Source organism: Lutjanus erythropterus, chromosome 17, assembly GCF_056507025.1.
Source record: "Lutjanus erythropterus isolate fLutEry1 chromosome 17, fLutEry1.hap2, whole genome shotgun sequence".
Lineage (NCBI taxonomy): Eukaryota > Metazoa > Chordata > Actinopteri > Lutjaniformes > Lutjanidae > Lutjanus > Lutjanus erythropterus.
The window spans coordinates 13930040-13951548 of NC_139333.1; the positions used below are offsets into that span (position 1 = coordinate 13930040).

The 21509-nt window shown below is 40.1% G+C and overlaps 1 protein-coding gene across 1 annotated transcript; it reads left to right on the forward strand.

Annotated features, from left to right (window-relative positions):
- The first annotated feature begins 401 nt into the window (after positions 1–401).
- LOC146311906 (ubiquitin carboxyl-terminal hydrolase 31-like) lies at positions 402–20567 on the forward strand. The gene is made up of 16 exons (XM_084741371.1): positions 402–2127; positions 8475–8612; positions 8860–8948; positions 9879–9971; positions 10225–10360; positions 11598–11748; positions 11975–12155; positions 13584–13695; positions 13792–13886; positions 15765–15842; positions 15967–16096; positions 16478–16597; positions 16682–16907; positions 17026–17184; positions 17522–17674; positions 18218–20567. The coding sequence occupies exons 1-16, from the start codon at positions 1579–1581 to the stop codon at positions 19726–19728; spliced, it is 3921 nt and encodes a 1306-aa protein (XP_084597497.1). The 5' UTR covers positions 402–1578; the 3' UTR covers positions 19729–20567.
- The last annotated feature ends 942 nt before the right edge of the window (positions 20568–21509 follow it).

A 21509-nucleotide genomic window follows, 5' to 3' on the forward strand; every position in this document is an offset into this window, starting at 1 on the left:
ATAAAAAAAAATTGTTAGATACAGGTCAAGAGATGAAATGTTTAAATTACCAAGAAGAAAACATTAATGTTTAGGTTAAACACTGGTGGAAAGTTAATTGTCTCTCAGAGACAGTGCATGTTGATCAACATCGCTGTAAATGTCCCAGTGTCAGCCAAAAGACTAATTTTCATCTGTTGTCCTCTGGCTTGATATTAAATTGTTTTTAAATTATTATAACAACAAATAATTTTAAATTTGAAGTTATTTATTGGCTAATTATGCTGATACTGATATAAACGGCTGTAGCTGATAATTTATCGGTCCCAATATTTATTATTCATCGCTAATCACGTCCCTAATTTGACACTGGTCATAAGCTCGTATTTCAAGTGAAGCAATTTATAATGACCGACAAGAAATTTAGCCATAAATAGTCTTGTAGGAACTAAAATTTGGTAAACTTTGTCCCCCTTGGACTTTGTAGATCCCCTAAATTAGAGAGAATTAGCCCACTACAGTGTTTTGGTTTTCTGTAAATGATGTGATAATTTATTGCCATTGGCACTGGACTGGTGCTCGTCAGTGTCCATGCTGTCTGTCCAGATTATCCTCCTCCTCATCATCATCATCATCAGGCAGCAGCAGCAGCATCACATGCCGCTGTACCTGCTCTCCTCCAACATGGACCAGTGTTTGGCCCTGACGTCAGCCGTTACCGCCCTGCCTGCAGTATCTATCGGTGCCTACAGATGATGATGGAGGAGACGGCAGGAGCGGCCTCGCCGTGATGAATCCCATCCGGAGGAGGAGGAGGAGGAATTAAGGCGCACGAAGAGTGAGTGAGACAAGTATCGGGGAAAAAAACAGAAAACTTTTTCGGACGGGGACACCGAGGCGTGGACCTTTTCACATCTGGAGGAAGGAGGAGAGATGCTCCGCGGCGGCCAAAAAACGCGAGGGAGCGGCGGGCTGCGCCGCTCCGGTCGGGGTGTTCCTCCTCCTCAGTTTGGCGGAGCTCCCGTGGAGGCGATTTAGGGAAAACAAACATCACCGACCCGTCAGTTATCTCCATCACCGTGGATGTGATGACCCGAGGTGGAGAAGAAATACCTTTAATAGGGTGGAGCTGCGGTTTCTTGAATAAATGATGAGGGATTCCGCTCAGCAGCCCGGTTGTGAGAGGTGGATTTGATGTTTATGTCTGGCAGACATTGTGTCCACTGATACTGAACCACACAGCGGCTTGTTTTTGCGTGCAGAGCTTGACACAGGTGATGTTGTGTCACCGGACAGACCGATAGAGATGGTGATGGCTGCGTGCTGGTGCGGGACTACCCCGAGCGGTCATGATACAGGCTCTCCGTGGAGGCTGTTTACGCAATCCGACGCAGTATTGCAAGTAGGCTGATTTCTACTGTCTCCATATGATCCCCAGAACTGCCAGGCCTTTATGTTTCTGTGAAAGATGCTCGGGCCTTGTGTAGAAGTGGAGGAGCTGTCCGTGCATTGGGGACGAGGCGATGCTCTGAACTAAAGGGAGCCCTCTTTTTTTTGGATTTAAGGCGTAAAAAGCGGGGGGAAGCCAACACCGCCACCATGTCGAAAGTTGTCAGTAACAAGGAGAAGAAATCCTTCAGTAAAAAACTCTTCAGGAGGAGCTCGGTCCGCTCCGTGGGGAGCTTTATGAACAGAGTTCTCCGGACTCTGTCGACTCTGTCTCATTTCGGCACCGACGAGCAGGCCGCCGAGGACGAGAAGGACGACGCAACTTTGCTGCCGACCACCACCGGAGGGTCGCTCCCGTCCGACGACAGCGACTGCGGGGGGTTTCCCTTCGGGGACAAGGTGCCAGGCGTCGCCGGACTCAAGAACCACGGCAACACCTGCTTCATGAACGCTATCCTGCAGTGCCTGAGCAACACGGAGCTGTTCGCCGAGTACCTGGCTCTGGAGCAGTTCAGAATCGGGGAGACGACCGGCGGCGGCAACAACGACAAGGCCAGCAAGTCCAACGGGGTCCTGCTGCAGAAGAAGGGCAGCCAGCAGCAGCAGCAGGAGGCGGGAGAGGTGACCGAGCAGCTGTCCGGGCTGGTCCGGGCTCTCTGGACCTTTGAGTACACACCTCAGCACAGCAGAGACTTCAAGGTAGGCTGTGCGTCATGCAGGACTGTTCCCAGAAAGACACAATGTGCCAGTGTGGATATGAGGGACTGGCTTGTGAGTGTGGGTTTCCAGCTGGAGTCAGGAGACCAACAGGAGTTAGGGGGTCCTCAGGAAAAGCAGCATATTTTAGTTCAAACATCAAGGAGAGAAATTGTTGAGACAGAGAGTTGGCAGTTTTAATTGATTGTAATTTTTAGGGCTGTGAATGGTGATATTTTCTATATTTTTAATCTAATTTTAGGAAAACTGTCAAATCAAGTCAAAGTTGTTATGCACAGTTAAAAACAAGTTTCCCCACACAATGAAATTCTTTGTCTACCTTCCTCTCTGAATGCCACTGACCAATGAAACATAATTATAAAAGTAGACGTAAACAAAGATAAGAGAAATAACCTAAATAAGTGACTGAGGAACACTATGTACAATTGCTGTATAAAGTCATCAAAAATACATGTTATATACAATGTCCAATATACAATACAATAACTGTGCAAACTAGCAGCATTGTAAAAAATGAAGCAACATAAATATAAAGCCTTGGTTCCCAACCTGGGAACCAGGCCACACTTAAAGATGGTGTTCCCAAGACTTTGTCCGCTTGAGTTGCATTGAATTGCACACGTGATTTTAACCACAATTCTTACAAATGTCTGCTCCTAGGAAAAAAGGTTGAGAACCACTGATACAGCACAATATGTATATTAAACTTGAGTTTAAAAAGTTTACTTTTTGATGCGATCAGTTTACTTTTTAATACAATCAGAACAGTGAAGAGAGGGAACAACACTGCTGTCTAGCGGTCGGGGATTTAAATGCAACACAAAATGAAATACTGCCATAAATCTTTGCGTGTATCATAATACAGTGATTTGAGAATTGATACAATATCACAAAACATAATATCACAATGCTCAAATGTATCAGTATTTTCTTACACCCCTAGTAGTGATCCTAGTTTGTTCCTGGAAATGTCCCAGCGCGTAAAAACTGACCGCAAAGTGAAATAACATTTTACGTGGCAAAAATGATGAGGCAGCAGACGCTACAGGTTGATGTGTCTTAGTTGTTTTGGCCAACAGAGTGACTCTTCTTCCACTAACTTCGTGCTCCTGCTAGGTTTTAGAGAGAACTGCTGTGCAAAACTCGCCTCAAAACATCACCACAAACGTCTTCTCAGTTCAAGTAGAGTGATACAGTGAAGGAGATTGTGGAGGGAAGGTCAAGATATGATGACAGAGCCTGCTAATTTATTATTTTTCTTCTCTGATACGGTTTATTAAGTTACATAGTAGCAGCCAATTTTCCTAGTTAATGACATTACAACAGTTACCATGGTCAAAATACATGAAAGTGGAACTGACCCTCTTAGTGCCCAGAAATCTGGTCAGCTTATTGCCTGATAATTTACTGACTATGAAAACTTTATTGTCAGAGGGGATTTCCCAAGGCAAAAATCAAATTGGGGGGCTGTGATCTTAATGTGCATTTATTGTGAGGGGTTCTCGATATGAAAAAATTTGAGAACCCATGTTTTAGTGCATATTGACCTAAAATAGATCCACTTACCCGATTAAAATAAAGTTTCCAGATACGTTCAGTAACCCCGATCTATTTTAACAATCACAGAGGAACTTGTAACATCCTCACCTCATGTCAGGTGAGGATGTATTGATTTTTGTGTTTTGCTACAGAGCACATTTTCCCTCTTACCTATAGTGTTATTTATCCATCTGAGTAATCAAGAGTTACATAGATATATAGAGATGTCATCTGTAGAGATGTCTGCCCTCTCTCTAATATAATAGAACTAGATGGTGCTCAGCTTGTGGTGTTTAAAGCATCAAAAAATACATCTGAAAAACACAGCAATGTCCCTTTCCCGAAATCCTGAACTTGTTACCCAAGATAATCCACAGACCTTTTGTAGGAACTACTTTCTTTGTACCGAACTGCACCCACCAATCGTGCACAAGGAAGTGTGCATCTATTCATGGGCGAGAGGCTACAGCTCAGCTGAGGAGGACACCATTAATGTTTAAATCCCACGCTGTCGCTTCCTTTCATGTGGCGATACGCAGAGTGGGTGTAGTTCTGTGAAACTAACAGTTCCTACGTGAAACTGCTCAGAACAAGGTCTGTGGATTGTCTTGAGCAGTCGGGTCAAGATGTTTTGTAAAGAGACACTGCTGATACTGCTGATGAGCTTTTCACAGTTTGAGCTCTACAAGCCAAGAAAAGTGTATGTGACTTTGGAGTGAATGGTCTCTTTTAGTTTAATTCATAAAAGAAGAGAAAGCCCCAGTTTGTGTTCCATTAAGGATAATACATAACAAGTGGGGCCATTAGCACCTCACTAAACTGTGCTGCACAATCCTACTTTTTCTGTGTTCTGTCAATACTGACATCTATAAAACCAAATGCAGGTACTTTAGTCTCTCTAATGGGTCTAAAAATATCAATTCAATTCAAAAAAACTTTGTGTGTGCAGCAGACAAATAAGACAAATACAATAATCACAGAAAATCATACCATCATCATAGCCATGATTAGATAATCATAGTGTACAACCACAACAGCCATGAGTCTATTATTATGATTATTATGAAATACCTTCATTTATCAGACAGGGTCAGAGGCAGCGTTTATTTACGGGCTTTGAATGACTACTTTTCTTGTCAACAAGTCTTTGGAGCAGTATCTGTCATACTGCATCAGCGTTTAGTTTCTAATACAAATATCGTTATTTTATTTCATATTTTATATAACGAAACAAGGTCGTTTCTGTCTTTTATCAAAAAGCCATCATGGCTCATGGTTGTGAATACAGTTTATGTAATATTTGTGCTCACAATCGGCCTTAATGAAACAGAAAAGGTGTTTCAGGACTAACGTTCGTTTCTTTAAAAGACTGTTTTTAGCTGGTCAGCTGAGTCTTAGGTCTGAGCTGTAATAAAACTTCCAAATTTCTTCTGAACTGCTTTATCGTCATCCCACACCTCGTCGGCCTTTTCATTGCTTCACCTCATAAACCTTTATCCCAGCTCTGAAACATTTTCCTGTCGTGATCACAGCAGGGATGCTTTATTTTGTGTGTGTCTTTTCTTCTGTCTGAAAATCTATTTTCTTCTTTCAGCAGCTCAAAATACATAATAGCGAGGGACTAAATTGAACAGGGACGTACGACACGTAGCTTATTCTTGACAGTGTTACTATTTCTGTCCATTTTTTTTTCTACCTTGGTTGCCAGCCAGGGTACAAACTGTCTGATTGGATATAGATTATTCTCTTCAGAGTGAGAGGCCTTGAATATGTTTAACTCAGTAGGGAAATGAAGTGCAAACTCACACTATCAGGCACTTTGATAAAGAATATTTGTCAAATTTAGTATCTAATTTATGATATACTAAGAGGCCTGTCAATATATCCATAAGCTAATTGTGGTTCCCTTTTAATAGCATCATTCCTTAAATGTTCGGGAGTTCATACAGTAGAAATGTTACTCATCTTTTCTTCCTCTAATATCACAAAAAATCAAACATATGAATGGATTGAAAGTACTCAAAGTGTCTCTTTAAAGGCTAATTGAAGTTGAGCGATACATGCTACTTTTGTGGTTGGCGTACATTACGGCTCAGCGTGTGACGGCTTCGTGCCTCTTTCCTCAGACCACAATCTGAGCCTGAACTGAGAGCACTTAAAGATCATTAGGAAGACATCCGTAATAATAACAACACGGGGGAATTATCCACTGCGTCTCACAGTCCACTTTACTCTCAGAAGCAATTGGTTTGTTGTTGTACGCCATCCAAACTGCCCGGGAGCGCGATCTACACACGAGCTCTCATAAGTGATTACAGGAGACATTCGCCATTTGTGAAAAGTGATACTTAATTTGACAGAGTGATTGATGGTAAAACAAATCCAACAAATGGTGTCAGTCTGTAAACAACACAAAGTAAATTATGTCAGTGGGTGATAAAATTATTGGACTTTTTTTTTTTATACAGATTATGTTGGTCCTCTGTATTGCAGCGATATAAACTTCAAGTAATTCAAGGAATAATCAATTTCTTCCCAAACTATTGCTGATTAACCTGCACGCTATTTTAAAGAAAATGTGTAAATCATGATATATAGTTTATACCACAGCATAGCCTAAAAATATAAGCTGTATCGCCCATCTGTATTCAAGAGTTTCATTCCTTATTTATAAGGGCATAGAGTAGTAACTTCCTCTAATGCCTTTTTGTAATATCTCAAAAGATTTATTGTAGTCATGTGCCATTTGCTTCTGTTTCTTTTCTTGGGGATTCTATCAGCAATAATTAACTTATAATGTCACAGGCGTGTATTGTGTATAAGCGTCTTATGTATCTCAGATCACAATTTCTTTAAGCGACATGAGTGAGCCCTGGAACTCTGATGAATAAATGTCAGGTCCTTTACACTCAACTGGGTTGCATTTCAGAAAAGAAATCTTCTGAAGCAGAAGATCGGCCCGTGTCCCCCCATGTTTTAAGATGTCCACTGTTTCTACTCGCTGTTTGAAGCACCTAATGACAGACGTGTCGGGTGGTTTCGTTGTTGTAATGATTTCCTTTACTTGAATATGTGACATTTTATCCTTTGACAGGTGTGTGAATTTAAATATCCCTGCTGTGGTAGTTTATACAGTAAAGTGTAGGTTTGGCTGATGTGGCCCTAAAGTAATATCATAATAGGGTATTTCTGCAGTAACAATATTCTTGATGACGTGACAAAATACTGGTAAATATTTTTGGGGGAACACTCAAAATAGCTGTTGAGCTCTCCTCGTACTTGGCTTGTTACAGTCTTTTTGTGCTTCTTTGTAACCAAACCGCTTCCACAATCCTGAAGTCCCTCCCCTTTTTTGAACTAACTCCTCCTCCACTGTGATGCTGGCAGTGATGTTACTTTAGATTTCAGCCACGGTTGTTTGTGCTGTGTGTAACAGTGTGACGTCATTCTGACAGCAAGTTGTAATATTGCCATTATCATGATCTGAATTTTTTTTAGCGAAAAATTGTAACAATTCTATGCTGAACGAGATGATGTCGTGCACCACTAATGAAGTGTATTAACTGTAAAACATTTACATTTTCATGACTGCTTAATAGTCTTAAAGGAAAAAAGTAAGTGCTCAAATACCGGCTTCTACAGATTTGAAAAGTGAATCAACTAATCCTCAGATCAACCCCTGAAAAATGATCCCATGAAAACACCCTGCCTTATTAACTTAGAACGTAAGAGGACCTGAGTGTCTTCTTATTTACAGAGTCCAGTCTTTACTGGTAAGACAGTGTGACAACGTAACAAAACATTAAACTGTGCACATTAAGTTTGAATTCATTGCAAAATAATAGTGTGAAATATTGAACCTATTGACAATAATATATGTGTAATAACATAAAAGTTGCCAGAATTATAAAATATAAAATGTTGTTTAGCTCACCCTGCTCTTTTAAATAATTCATCTCCATTAGAGTTCATAGACACTACTGGTACATTTATCAATATTCTGTCAAAACACTCACATTGATTACTATTAGACAGAGCATGAGCATGATCATTTTTGGACACTTCCCTTTATTCACCAGAACCATGAGAGGTACATACAGCATTGCAATTCACAGGGCACAGTACAGCTGTCAAGGTGTGCTGTTTTTAAGAAATACAGCTGTTTAAAACAACGCATCATTAATATTGTATCAGTATTTTTATTCTCGCTGTCTAAATCCTCAAGTTGTTTTCACCTTGCACTGGTCTCAGAATAAGAGAAGTCTACTGAGGTCTCCTTCCATCAACAGGCCTTTACTTAAAGACAGCCTCTGTGGCCACAGAAGGAAGGCCAGCCTCGTATGAACTGCTGACGCTGCCGTGGTAATGCCTTCAAAATGAGGAGGAAAGTCCCATGAGACAGGCTGGCCAGGCGCACAGTTCCCTCATATCTTTGACCTTGCGTGACATTTGATATCCAGCAGAGGTGACTTTGTAGCTGCCAGCTCTGGCTCTGTAGAGTACACACTGTTGTCATCTCCAATAGCTGATCGTCAGTGAGGTTAAGCTGTCGATTTCCAGCCTGTGTCCTGGTTTTTAAAAAGCTTCTCCACGCCTGCGTCTCACCATCACCCTCCGTGCACCTCTGCTGACCTTTAGGATTGTGCTGATCATCATCCTGGTCAAACACACTGAATATTTTATGAAGAAGCAATGGTGTTGAAAAAGAAAAGAATTGCTCCTCTGTGCATTACAGAATCATTTCTGTTTTAGGAGCAGTCCACTTAAACCGCAATTTGTTTGTCCTACAGAACGTGGTGTCAAAGAGTGCCCTTCAGTTCAAGGGTAATTCCCAGCACGACGCCCAGGAATTCCTCCTCTGGCTGCTGGACAGAGTTCACGAAGACCTCAATAATATCGTCCACCCTGACATCAGACCTCCGAGGAAGGTAAACGGCGTCTAAGTACACAGTTAGACGTTAGATTTACAGCACAGAGTACTCTACAGTCAGCTGTAGACCGGTAAAATGTGAACAGTGTTTTTATCTTTTGACTCTTTGTGTTTCCCAGCAGATCAGTGTCGTATTAAACTGAATGTTGCAACACTATAAACTGTTCAACTGGTGATTGCTGCTGTTATGTAACTTTCATTATATTGTACTTGTTTGCCAAACAACTGCTCGTCTTGTTTTTCAGCCTCCAGTAGAAGATGAAAATGCCCCTGAAGGATCTCCACTACCAGCACCAGGCTCTTTTGTACAGGAGTTGTTTCAGGCACAATACAGGTGAAATATTTAATTGCTGGTATATAATATATAATCCGCTCATACCAAATACCATTTTACTACCAGCTCACATTAATATTAACTAATAGAAAATCAATAAAGAACAGAGTAAATCCACACTTCTTTGTCAAGGGCAGCTGTCTGGAAAGCTCTCAGCTGAGCACATAACACACAATTTGTGTTAAATTTAAGGTTCCCTTATGAGCTTTCTCCAGACATTTTACCGTATCTGACAACCCTCTTAGTGGAAAAAAAGTCTCATCACGTGACATATTGTGCACAACTTGAATCACTAGATAATAACAAGTGATGATGTTGACAAAAGGATGTCAGGGATATAAATTTTTCATCAAATGTGTCTATTTTGACCTTGATCTTCTCTAGTTTTTTCATTACACTAATATATGACACTCATGTTTAAAGTGAGGTACCAATAATATAAGATATTTATGCACACAGTGATTAGTGGCATAACAATATGTGGAATCTATATCAAAAATTAATTGCTTAAGACAATTCATGCAAATTTTTTCACATGCTACTTTTATTTTATTAAAAAAGGAACACAGAAGCAGTTAAAATGAAAGAAGAATGAATAGAAACTAAAACTGTTTTTTAGTCTTATACATAGACTTTTTATTGTGGTATTATTGTAACTTGAATTTTTAGTCTTTACATCATAAGTCGTGAGTGAAAACATAAATCTCCCAGCAACTTTCTTTATTAAAAAAAAAGGGATTTTGGGGCCTTACGCAATTGTGTATAGAGCTGGCTGGCTATGAGTGTAACCACATAATAGTGGTATCAATCTTCTCGGTTAACTTGCTGAAAGAAAGTAAATAAGAATATTTCCCAACACCTTGAACTGTTCCTTTAAAATGACACACTGTTCCAGCTGCATGTTATTATTCTCGTCATGACTCTGTGCAGGTCCTCCCTGACTTGCCCTCACTGCCAGAAACAGAGCAACACCTTTGATCCTTTCCTCTGCATCTCACTGCCAATCCCGGTACCTCACACACGGTAAGGTGACTCTGCATCCAGTCTATGAGTAAGACAATATCTATCGGACTAAAAAAAAGTCCCTGTATCCAAAAATGCAACGACATCCAGTCTGAACCCGGCATTCAAAAGAGTGTCAAACCCAGCCAAGACAAACACCATGAAAGATCTGACAGGAGAAAGCTAAAATTAGAAGATGCTGTCTGTCTTTGAAACATCAGTCCGGCCGTGGTTATGAAACAGCCAATTAATTTCAGTCTGTTCTGTGTTGCAGGCCGCTGTATGTGACAGTGGTGTACCAAGGAAAGTGCTCCCACTGTATGAGAGTCGGGGTGGCCGTGCCTCTCTCTGGCACCGTGTCCAGACTGAGACAAGCTGTGGCCCAAGAGACCAAAATCCCTGCCCAACAGGTGCTGTCTCATTAGAGACTTCCCTTTTTCAGTCCGTTAATGTATCGAACATAAGAGGATTAAACATACTGTATGTCAGATAGTTCAGGGTAACACTTTGCAAAACTAATACTAATAATAATACTAATACTCATCATTAACAAATGGTAAATTGATAGTTAATTAAACTTTACAGATGCACCACACAATATTTATTAACCATTTAGTATTATAATCATCAGTTGGAACTTTACAATAACCAGCCAGATAATGTTTATGGACGACATGTTCTCACTGACGTGTCATAAAACACGGCAGCTTGGTCAGAGGCCCTACACTGTAGCATCAGCTTTGCACATGCACAGTCAAGTTAGCAATAATAAATATGCAGCATCCAGGTAGACTTTCAAAATACAGGCGCAACTACTTGTGTGGGTTTAGGAAACAAAATGCTTTGAGTTAAAATGAGTGTTAAGTAAAAATGAGTTAATTATGTAAGTTCAAATAATTTTACGAAACATAAATTCACGTAATGCAAGTTAACGCAGTATAAGTTCATGTAATGTACTTTATGTAAATTACATGCATAAGGTATTATAATCGTCAGTTGCAATTTTATCATGGTCACCCAAATAATGTTTGGATTAAAATAAGTATGTTAATTACTTTAGTTCACATTACATAAGTTTGTGTAACAAAAGTACATGTAACGCAACTTCACAGATCATAATGTAAGACAAGTTTGTGTAATGTCATGTAACTAATGTAAATCATGTGCACAAGGTGTAAATCATCAGTTGTAAATTAATAACTGTCACCCACTAATGTAATCTATTAGTTATTATAATAATACCTTATGTAACTTACATACACTACGTTATGTAACGTTATATTACTTGACGTGACGTGACGTAATGTGACATATGTCAGTTACTTACATAAGTTCTTATAATCATCAGTTGTAGCCATGTTTACAGACAGTTTACAAACTAATTATTAACAATGTCTTACAAATGTCTGGTCCATCCTATGTGTAATGATTTCTCAAAGGTTGATCATTTATTTGCATATTAAGTGTTATAATGTGTGCAACAATAAACTGTCATCATTATTGATTGATTTTACTATCAGTGCTTTATAGATATCTATAGTTACAGACTGTATTTCAGAATATAAAGTCTCTTTTGTTGCTACCTGGTAGATTTCATGTTTCATAAATGCAAACCACACCCTGCTTTTCCTCCCCATCTCTGCTCAGATCGTCCTCACTGAAATGTACTATGACGGCTTTCATCGCTCCTTCTGCGACGATGACGACGACCTCGAGATCATCCAGGAGAGCGACTCCATCTTTGCCTTTGAGACACCTGAGCTATTCAGACCGGAGCAGATCCGCTCCAAGCGAGGCGGTACAACATCCTGTTTATTCCCCACCAATTAGTTTAGCTCTTTGTGTAATTATGCCAGTAGGAGCGGAGATTAGATTAGAAATGGACTAATACTGGAGAAGCACTTTATTTACGGAACTGCTACACGCACTGACGTGGGACTGATTTCTGAAGCAGCTTACAAGTGCGTCATTTTCACTGATTTAATTTTTCATGTTTGTAACTTGTGTGTTTGTGTTTATTACAGGGAGCCCACATGCAAATCTCAACCAGAACAACCTGAAGTATGGCACAGATAATAACAGGATATCCCCACAAATACAAGAGCCAACAACGCCACCTCAGAGTCCCAACAAGAACAGCGGGCAGGCTGAGAAGATCGTCCTGTTGGTGTGTAACAGAGCCTGCGCTGGACAGCAAGGACGCAGGTACTGAACACTTGTAAAGCTTTATGGCCAGAAGTATATCGGACTGTAAATGTAAGATGTATGACTGAAGGTACTGCTTAGGATTTAATGAGATATTGTGTCTGTAACTAGAGGTTATCAATAAAAATGTATGGAATTTATATTTTTAAAAGCCACTATCTCAGAATGAGTATTTTCTCTGAAATCTCTGTTGTGTCAGGAACATTTACACACACCAAACTTTCCAGTTTTATTCCTTTTTATATTCTAAAGATTTTTATAGATTGCCACCCAATAGAGACCCACTGTGAACCTGGAAATGTTGAATCCACCAAGTACAGTTTAAGTCACCAACATTTAGAAAATACAGAATACTAACTTGCATATGTTGGACAGTTTTAATGAATTAGCATTAACATTCATAATCACCTATATGGACAATATTTCAGCAGCTGCTTGGTCAATCTGGACAATATTGGAGCGGTTTTGGATGTTATTAGGGATACTGAATTAATTTATGACACTGGCAAATTCAAAATGGCTGTTTAAACCTGAAGTGAACATATTTCAATTCCTGGTAGGCTGATTTTGTTGATGTATTTGTCCACTTAGAAGTTTTAGAGGACAATGATCAACTGGACTGGACAGATAACTTATGAGTCACCTCAGAGTGTAGTGTGGATATTTCTATTAATACATATCCTACAGTTTATAACAAGTTAAAGTTATTTCAAATACTTCAAATACAGAAGTAATTTGTCCTTTAAAGCTTCTAAATCAAAATCGGCCCACCAACTTCAGGCTTGAAGAGCCATTTGGACTTTTTAAAATGTCAGAAATTGATTCAGCGTCCTCACTAACCCACAAAACACTCCAATATTGTCCAAATTGGCCAAACAGTGGCTGAAATATTGTCCATATTGATTGTTATGCTAATTATGCTAACTCTGTCCAACATATGCAAATTAGCATCTGTCAGTTTCTAAATGCTGATGACTGATGCTGTTTGGGGTTTGTTCATATTATGTATAACCTGATTTATGTAAACATTTCATTCCTAAGAACATGGGAAAAAATACTTTTTTTATGGCTGATGACAGTATTTTCAATATTTACATATTGATAAAAAGAGAGAAGAGAAGAAGAGAGAAATCTAATATGTCAAAATGAAACAAGAATTTTGAACCTGGCTTTATTTAATGCAAATTAGCTCATATTTGATCAGATAATACATTGTAATACCATGTTTACAAATTTAAACATGAAATCTATGAAAACTTGTTATACAAAAAGTAACTGTCTTAATGTAAATTATCAACTGGGGAAGTTTCTTGGTGAAATCTATTAAACATTTTATGCTGCTCACCTGTAGTGTCTTGCCTTAAATCATTATCCCAATTCTTTAAACCTGCTGCAGGTCAAACTATTTTGTTGTTGTACTCTCTACAGGTTCGGTAATCCTTTTATACTGTATTTGGAGCGCACAGTGACATGGGATGTACTTCAGAAAGAGATCTTGGAGAAGATGCGTCATCTTTTGCGCCCTGGAGTCTTTGTGCAGGTACGTGCTCATTACATCCACACAGACCCTTTGATTTATCTTTTAATTACACTTACGTGCCGTGTGTTTTAACGTCTTATCTGTGATGGTCTGTAGGTCGGGCCCTTCACTCTGCGTGTGGTAGGAGTGGTTGGGATCACGTATCTCTTGCCTCAGGAGGAGCAGCCGCTCTGCCATCCCTCTGTGGAGAGGTAATGTCTCTCATCACCACCAGGGGGGAGTGTTACCACACTTAAACAGTCATTATGTAAACCCTGCAGGGTGTTCAGTCCACTTGAAGTTGATTGAAGAGCTCCGGTATGTAGGCCGACTCTTTAGTGGTATTGATGTTAAAATATCTCCTGAGATGTATAATAGCTCGTCTGGTTTTATAGATTTTCTTCTCAGAAGGTGTTGACCTCTGTGGGTGTTGCATGGATTTTTTAAAATAAGGAAAGTGAGAAAAAAAAAAAAGATATTTGCTTTAGAACACAAAGTAAATCCTCAACCTTATTTAAGTTAGTTTGACTCAATATTGTGCTTATTTGTTTTGCCAGAACTTTAAATTTAAATTTCCATCTATTGTGTAGATAGATAGATTTTATTTCACTTCATAAAGACTATCTAGAACAGTGGTTCCCAAACTTTTTTCTTAAAGGACCATTTTCTATCACTGAGTAAACTGACAGCTGATGACTAAGTGATATATTTTATGGATATTTCTTATTATATTTAAAGTATAACAATAACAGTATAAAAATGACTTATAAACTGTACATTTAACCCAAACAATGACACAATAACTGCAGGACGTTTGTGTAAAACGAGCAGTTTGGATGCAGTTTGAGCAGATATGTGAATATTGCATCAAGATGAGTTTTAATGATATTTTTAGTAACTTTTTATACAACTCTCTGTATGATGTATTTTTAATTTTTTCTAATAATCATTAAAGAGCAAAGCTTTGGCAAACCTGCGAGTAGACAGATGCGTAGGAGAAGAACACAGATCAATAATACAAAGCAAAAACACTCCCGCACACTACAAGTGTCTTCTTCAAGTGCCAAAGATAGTGTGCAGGAGTCTTTTGGCTTTGTAATTTTTGATAATCAGACATGCTTAATAGGCTTCCTTTTTGACAGCGGAGAGTGAAAACTCTGTGAATATAACTTGTGTTCAGGTCTTTACTGTGCTCTTAACCTGTGAGTTTTTTTTATGTTTAAGTCTTAAATAATCATTTTCAAAAATTTTCAATGTAAAAATCAAGGTCTTACAACTGTAAAGCTTTTGCAACCTAAAAAAAGACTAAATAGAGTCTGATGTAAAATTTCAAAAACATTCTCACCATCAAAATCATCAAACATGATGACATTGTTTCTTCTCAGATGGTATATTTATACATTTCATTTTTTTGCAGATAAATCCTCTGTCTTTAATAGTAGTGGCTTCTGCTGGCAATCTAAAATATAAACTTAAATTAGAGTAGCTACTAGTCAGTCTGTACTGTTATAATTCTGTATATGAGCCTCAGCACAATGACTGAAATTAAATATATAATGTGGGGGTTCTCTTTTTGTTGCTATTAACTTATGAGCATTTTTCACATTTCAACTATGGCGAGGAAAAACAGATAAATAAAGAATAGAAAACAAAAACAAACAAATATGAGGTCCTGGGATGATCTGTATATCAAGGCAAATTTCTCCAGTTCAAAACAAAATGATATAATGTTTATCTGTCTCATCCGCTAAATAAGCACATTATTTTTCCCACCATTTTTCTTATTGGTGTCGTATTTAATAAAGAGGCCTGTAGTGGGACAGTTTTTCTGAAGCCAGTGTTTTGTAATGGCCTTTTCGCTTGCTGTCATCAAGATCTTTAGAAAGTTAAATGTTTTTGCTCAGTTTGTGAGGGTTATGTCCAAGATAAATAAATCTTTTGCCAGATTTTTAAAAGTCTGAATGGAGGGACAAGACCAACAGACATGAGCATGATTGACCAAAGCCTCTTACATTCCCTCCAGCAGCACAGCTGAGTACCAGTCTGTTTAAACTTCTGATGTTAGCGTCTCTTTATCTAATTTTCAACAGGGCATTCAAGTCTTGTGGTCCCGGAGGACCACCTCATGTCAAGATTGTTGTTGAATGGGACAAAGAGACGAAAGACTAGTAAGTGTCCTCCGGCTCAGAAGTCTGCGTTGAGAGCTGTGCGTTTGAGCATGAATTCATGTCTTAAAGTTCTTTTGAAGTTCGATGAGATCCCTCTGTGACCTGTGCCATGTTCTGCCCACAGTCTGTTCAAAAGAACGGAAGATGAATACATCCCAGATGCTGAAAGTGTGCGTCAAGTCAAGGAGCAGCATCTGCAGCCTCAGACCTGCTCACTTGCCCAGTGCTTTCAACTCTACACCAAAGAGGAACAAGTAGGCTGAAACATGGCACACTCGTGTCCCAGAAGTTCATAGAAGCCATCTTGTGCACAAGACACGACAAATACCCCCCAAAACAAGTGTCGTGGTTATCATCTGTTTCTGTTAACACTAGAGTGTCCAGCTATGAGTGAAAGAAGGACTTTTGTCAGGATCAGGAGGCTGCTGTAGTCCAGAGACTATCACTGACTGAAACATATTTGGATTAAAGAAGATTTTTGTTAATTGTTTTATGCATGCTAACATTCATTGATATAGTTTTGTTTTGTTTGTCCAGTTGTCCAAAAAGCACACGAACTGGTTAACAGGTAAATGTGAGCCGGAGTAGAGTTACTCTTTAATAACAGATTTTCTTTTGTCACATACATTTTTCAGCTCGCTCCTGATGATGCGTGGCGATGTCCACACTGTAAGCAGCTTCAGCAGGGCAGCATCAAGCTCAGTCTGTGGACCCTGCCGGACATCCTCATCCTTCACCTGAAACGCTTCAGACAGGTACTGATGTAGACAGAATAAATATAAATGTAAGGTGTTACTGTCTAAGAACTGGTTAAAGAGGAGCCTGCTGTCAAATTTCAGGATGGGGATCGACGAATGAAGATGCAGAACATGGTGAAGTTCCCGCTCACAGGCATGGACATGGCACCCCATATGGTGAAGAGGAGCCAGAGCAGCTGGAGTCTCCCCTCCCACTGGTCACCATGGAGACGGCCTTATGGGATGGGCCGTGACCCAGAGGACTACCTTTATGACCTTTATGCAGTGTGTAACCATCATGGGACCATGCAGGGAGGACATTACACAGGTAACAAAGCAGCAGCAACAACAACCAACAACTGATAGCCAACAATCTGGTTGTTGTATTAACTGATTTCCTTCCATACAAGCTCTCAGATTTTTATATATTTTGTTGTGTCTTGTAGCTCACTGTAAGAACTCCATCGATGGACAGTGGTATTGCTTTGATGACAGCGATGTTCACCCTATATCTGAAGACGAGGTCTGCAAGCAGACTGGTTACATCTTGTTTTATCAAAGACGTGCCACAATTCCATCTTGGTCAGCCAACAGTTCTGTGGGAGGTAAATATTACCGACATAATCTCGTACAGTCTGTTATGTACATGTTTAAAAGTATACTACCATTCAAAGGTAGATGCTCAGCAATGAGGCAATGAGAGAGAGAGAACAGTGGTGGTTGAGTAAGCTGGAGAACATTAGTGAAAACAAAGCAGTGAATAAAAGGTTCTCTTCTGCAAAATAACAGATACAGCCACTGCCATGCACTGATGATTGAGAGGCATTATTTTTGTTGTCTATATGTTGTTGTTTTTTTAAGAAAATCCTGCATAATATACCTTAAAATGTTCTGTATGAAATCTATTATACACATTCAACCACTGTCTATCTGGGACTTTAGGATCCACCAGTTCCTCTTTGTGTGAGCACTGGATTAGCCGACTAATGGGCAGTCGTCCACCAAGCCAAGCCTCGTCTGGTTCCTCCAGACGCACCTCATTGGCCTCCCTCTCGGAGTCGGCTGAGTTTGCTGGTGAACGGAGCGAGGATGATGGTGAGAGACTCATCCAAATGCATACAGTTTCTTGCTTGTTTTCAATGCTACAAAGATGATAAATATGAATATTTTCATATAGGCATACAGACATATAGGCTGCTTAGATCATTAAAGTGTGGTTGATGTGTTATTCCACAAAAAAAAGTCTTAATTTCCAAAAATCCTTTCAAAATACATCAAGTCGCCAATTTTTCTTGCTGGACACAAGGTGTTTCCTACTTCACTGTAAAGTCCATTCTCAGTGTATGTACTATAAGTACGTATAAGTAAGTTACTATATCACTTGTATAAGTTGCAAAGTGGACCAGGATTGACATCCAAACTTGTTGTGATGCCATAAATCATGGTTGTAGGCCTGCCCTATAAAATCAGATTTTCAGTGAGAACAGTGGAACTTTCCACTTTCAGTCATCCTTCTACTGTCATTCCGCACAATACAGCTTGAACATCAAACTGTAGGAACAAGAAGAAAAACATTTTTTTTTTGTAGATGGGAACTTTAAACAACCTTTTATTGATGAGTTTCTCTCTACCCTGCAGGCTTATCGTGCCGGCCAGCAGTAAGAGGCATGCAAAGACAAACATTCTCCTCAAGATCTTCCATTGCCAGCCCACTTGCGCTCAGTGAAAATGGCACTAAACCATCCTGGTCCCACTCCGCTAAGCTCCAGCTCCGTTCCAACTCTCCCTCACGCTTCTCCCTGGAATCCCACTCCTCCTCGCCAACGCTGGAGAGGATAGGAGAGGTGGCTGATACCACGCTGTCAACCTCCTATTTCCCTGGGTCGCCTAAACCAGGGGGTAAGTTTGGCCTTGCGGCTTTGGATAGTAATTCAGGCAGTAAGCGGCTGATAGAGCAGGTTCATTCCAAGGCTGTGGCACAGGCGGAGCAGAAGAGCTCCCTCCAGACTGGGGATAACAATAATGTAGTCACTGCTGCTGAGCATGTCAGTCCTCGACACGGGGCTGCTGCGAAGGAGCAGAAACAAAGAAATGGGTCTACAGATAGTGCTGGTGTTAAAAGGACCTCAGCAAAGACTGGGCTGGAGAGCGAAAGGAGTCCCAAGAAGCGTCCTGCCACGTCCTCAACGTCATCTAGCTCTCTGTCTCCTGCCTCTCCAGCTGTTGACAAGTTACCGTCTCGGACGCAGGCTAAAAGCACAGCATCTGTATCAAACCCCAAGGAGAAAAGCGAAGGACCACCGAAAACTGGCAAGGCTGGTTCCTCAAGAACAGCAACCCCCTCCAAGAAAGGGTCGTCCCAAACTCCGGAGGCATTACGTCCTGACTCTGCCCAGCAGAGAAAGAGCGGTTCTCCAGGATTACAAAGCTCACACGCTCAGAGGAGGACATCTCCCAGAGGGGGAGGCGAGAAAAGCTCAGCCTCGGGAAGGACTAGAGCAGCAGACAGGAGCACTAGTCGGGAATCCTCACAGGCCAGTGCAGCCCCAGACAGGAAGGTTAACCCTGGGGGTCCTCCCTCCAGGTCAAGTGCTGCGAGTAGAGCGGAGGGCAGGCCAGGCCGCGCTGTGGAGAACAAGGCGGGCCGTAGCTCAAGTAGTAGCTCCTCCATGACTAGCCTCCGATCCTCAAGTGTGGGTGTTTCATCTGCAAGTGCAGCCCCACCATCTAGGGGACCTCAAAGGAGCAGTAAGACAGAGGAGAAAGGTTTATCCTTCATCAAAAACGCTCTGAGGCCCAAAGAGACCCGTAAGTCATCGGATGGTGGGAAAGCAGGGGCGGGAGAAGCTAAAGGAAATCCAGAGGATGGTGGCGGAGATTCAGCTAAAGAAGGAGCGGGCCAGAAAGCCCAAAATGTGGCCTCAGAAGCCAATGTGATCACAGCCAAAGACAAAGAGTCCTCTAAGGCGTCTGCTGCAGCTAAGCATTCACTGCTGCCCTCCACAAAGTCCAAGCTTTCTGGAGCAGAAACGACCACCCAGCCCGCTGCCAATGCAAAAGATCCTTCGAAGAAAGAGCCTGTGAAAAAGACAATGCAGTCGAGGAAGATCCCCATCAACTCTACACAAACTAGCCAGAGGGCCAAGTGACATTATTCTAAAGGCCTGATTACAATCTCTCTAGTGCAGCTCTGAGGTGTTTCAACCATCAAACCAGACCGACAACTAGTCTGACAAACATCTATAAAAGCACCTGTAGCTTTTCAGTGGTTACTGAATACCAGCTGCCATACTGGACACTTACTGTCCACGTTGTTAAATAGTTATTTAGGAATGGATTTTAACAAAGCACTTTGTATGGATTGCGACGATTTTGAGGAATAATTATAATGTATTGTAAATACGCATGGACTGCACATGTATTAAAATTATTGCCTTGTTCTGTCTGTAGCATAGTAAAGAGAAGAACATCTCGGTTAGGAGGTGAAAATAAAAGTGACTTTGCACAAGATGGAAAGCAGATATAATGGTGGAAAGCAACTTTTGAGATACATCAAACATGGACTTCTCAGTCACCAAAGGAAGTTTACTGGCAATTTTTAACATGCTGATGCAGTGAAACACTGAATTATTTCCAAAAATCTTTATGTACAGCTCTCCTTCAATATTGAGAGCCATATGTCAACAACAAACATCAGTGCCTCAGATAATCAAAGTGAATATTTAATCTAAATTGTATAACTGCAGGTGTTGGTAAATTTATAATTCAATTTTAATATTTATTAAGTACTGAAAATGTCATTTCAAGTAAAACACAATTTAAGCCTATTTAACCTGAACTGCTGTTTACATATGCTCCTTGGTGTAGTAGTTGTGCAACAGCCTTTAAGAAGTACATTTGTGCAGCCAAAATCAAGACTGTCATTCACCGCACTCACACAGCGGCCATTTTTCTCTGACGTCACATTCAGGGTGGGAAGTTCAAATCTTGCACCACTGTGCTACAGGTTGCAAGTCGTATAAACGCAGGGAATCTGACAGATCGTTAACATTTTACTGCTTCCTGAATGAGCCACAACCGAAAAGTTAATGGACAATAAAAACCTAGAGGGACATTGGACCATATTTCAAGCTAAAACAACTTATTTGATAACTCCTGAGCTACCATGAGACAACAGCTAAAATTAACATTCCAAGTATTCTTAGCTAACGTTACCATTTGATAGTACTCAATACGATAGGAAAAGTGTAAATTAATTCAACTCACACATTTATTTAATCCTGGAAGTAAAAGGCACTAGACGTTGGCTCATCAAACTTGCAGTGTAACGTTAGCTTAACAGCTAAAACAAAGTTATCAGTATGTTAGGTTAGAACAAAATAACAGTCTGATACTCACAACACTTAGTGCATTCGCACACAGAAATATGTGCATGTGAAATGTCACATAACGTTACTGACTTCAGCAGAACAATTTCTGAGGTCGAGTGAACAGCAAGATAATGTTGCTCACATCCAAAGCATTTTATTTCCAGGCTTAGTGTTAAATAAATGTGCCAGAATTAATTTAGGCCTTTCCTATCACATTGTTCAACACTATTAAACAGCACTGTTAGCTGTGCAGGAAGTGGCTGAATGCTAATGTTAGCTGTTGTCTCACATTAGCAAATAGTGGTGGGAGAAAAAAAATCAGTTCAATTAAGTATTGTTATTCTTTTTTTTTTTTTTTAATGATTCCTGAATCAATTTTTTTTTAAATACAGTTATCACTTGGAAGAGACATTGCGTGCCAGGAATGTGCAGCACACATTTATATTTTCAATTTTATTTATTGTTCAGTACTTGATTAGTAAGATGTAGCAGTTTACCTCAGAAAATATTTTAATTACTACTTTTATATGCAGTATAGCAATGATGCTGTGATGTGCTTT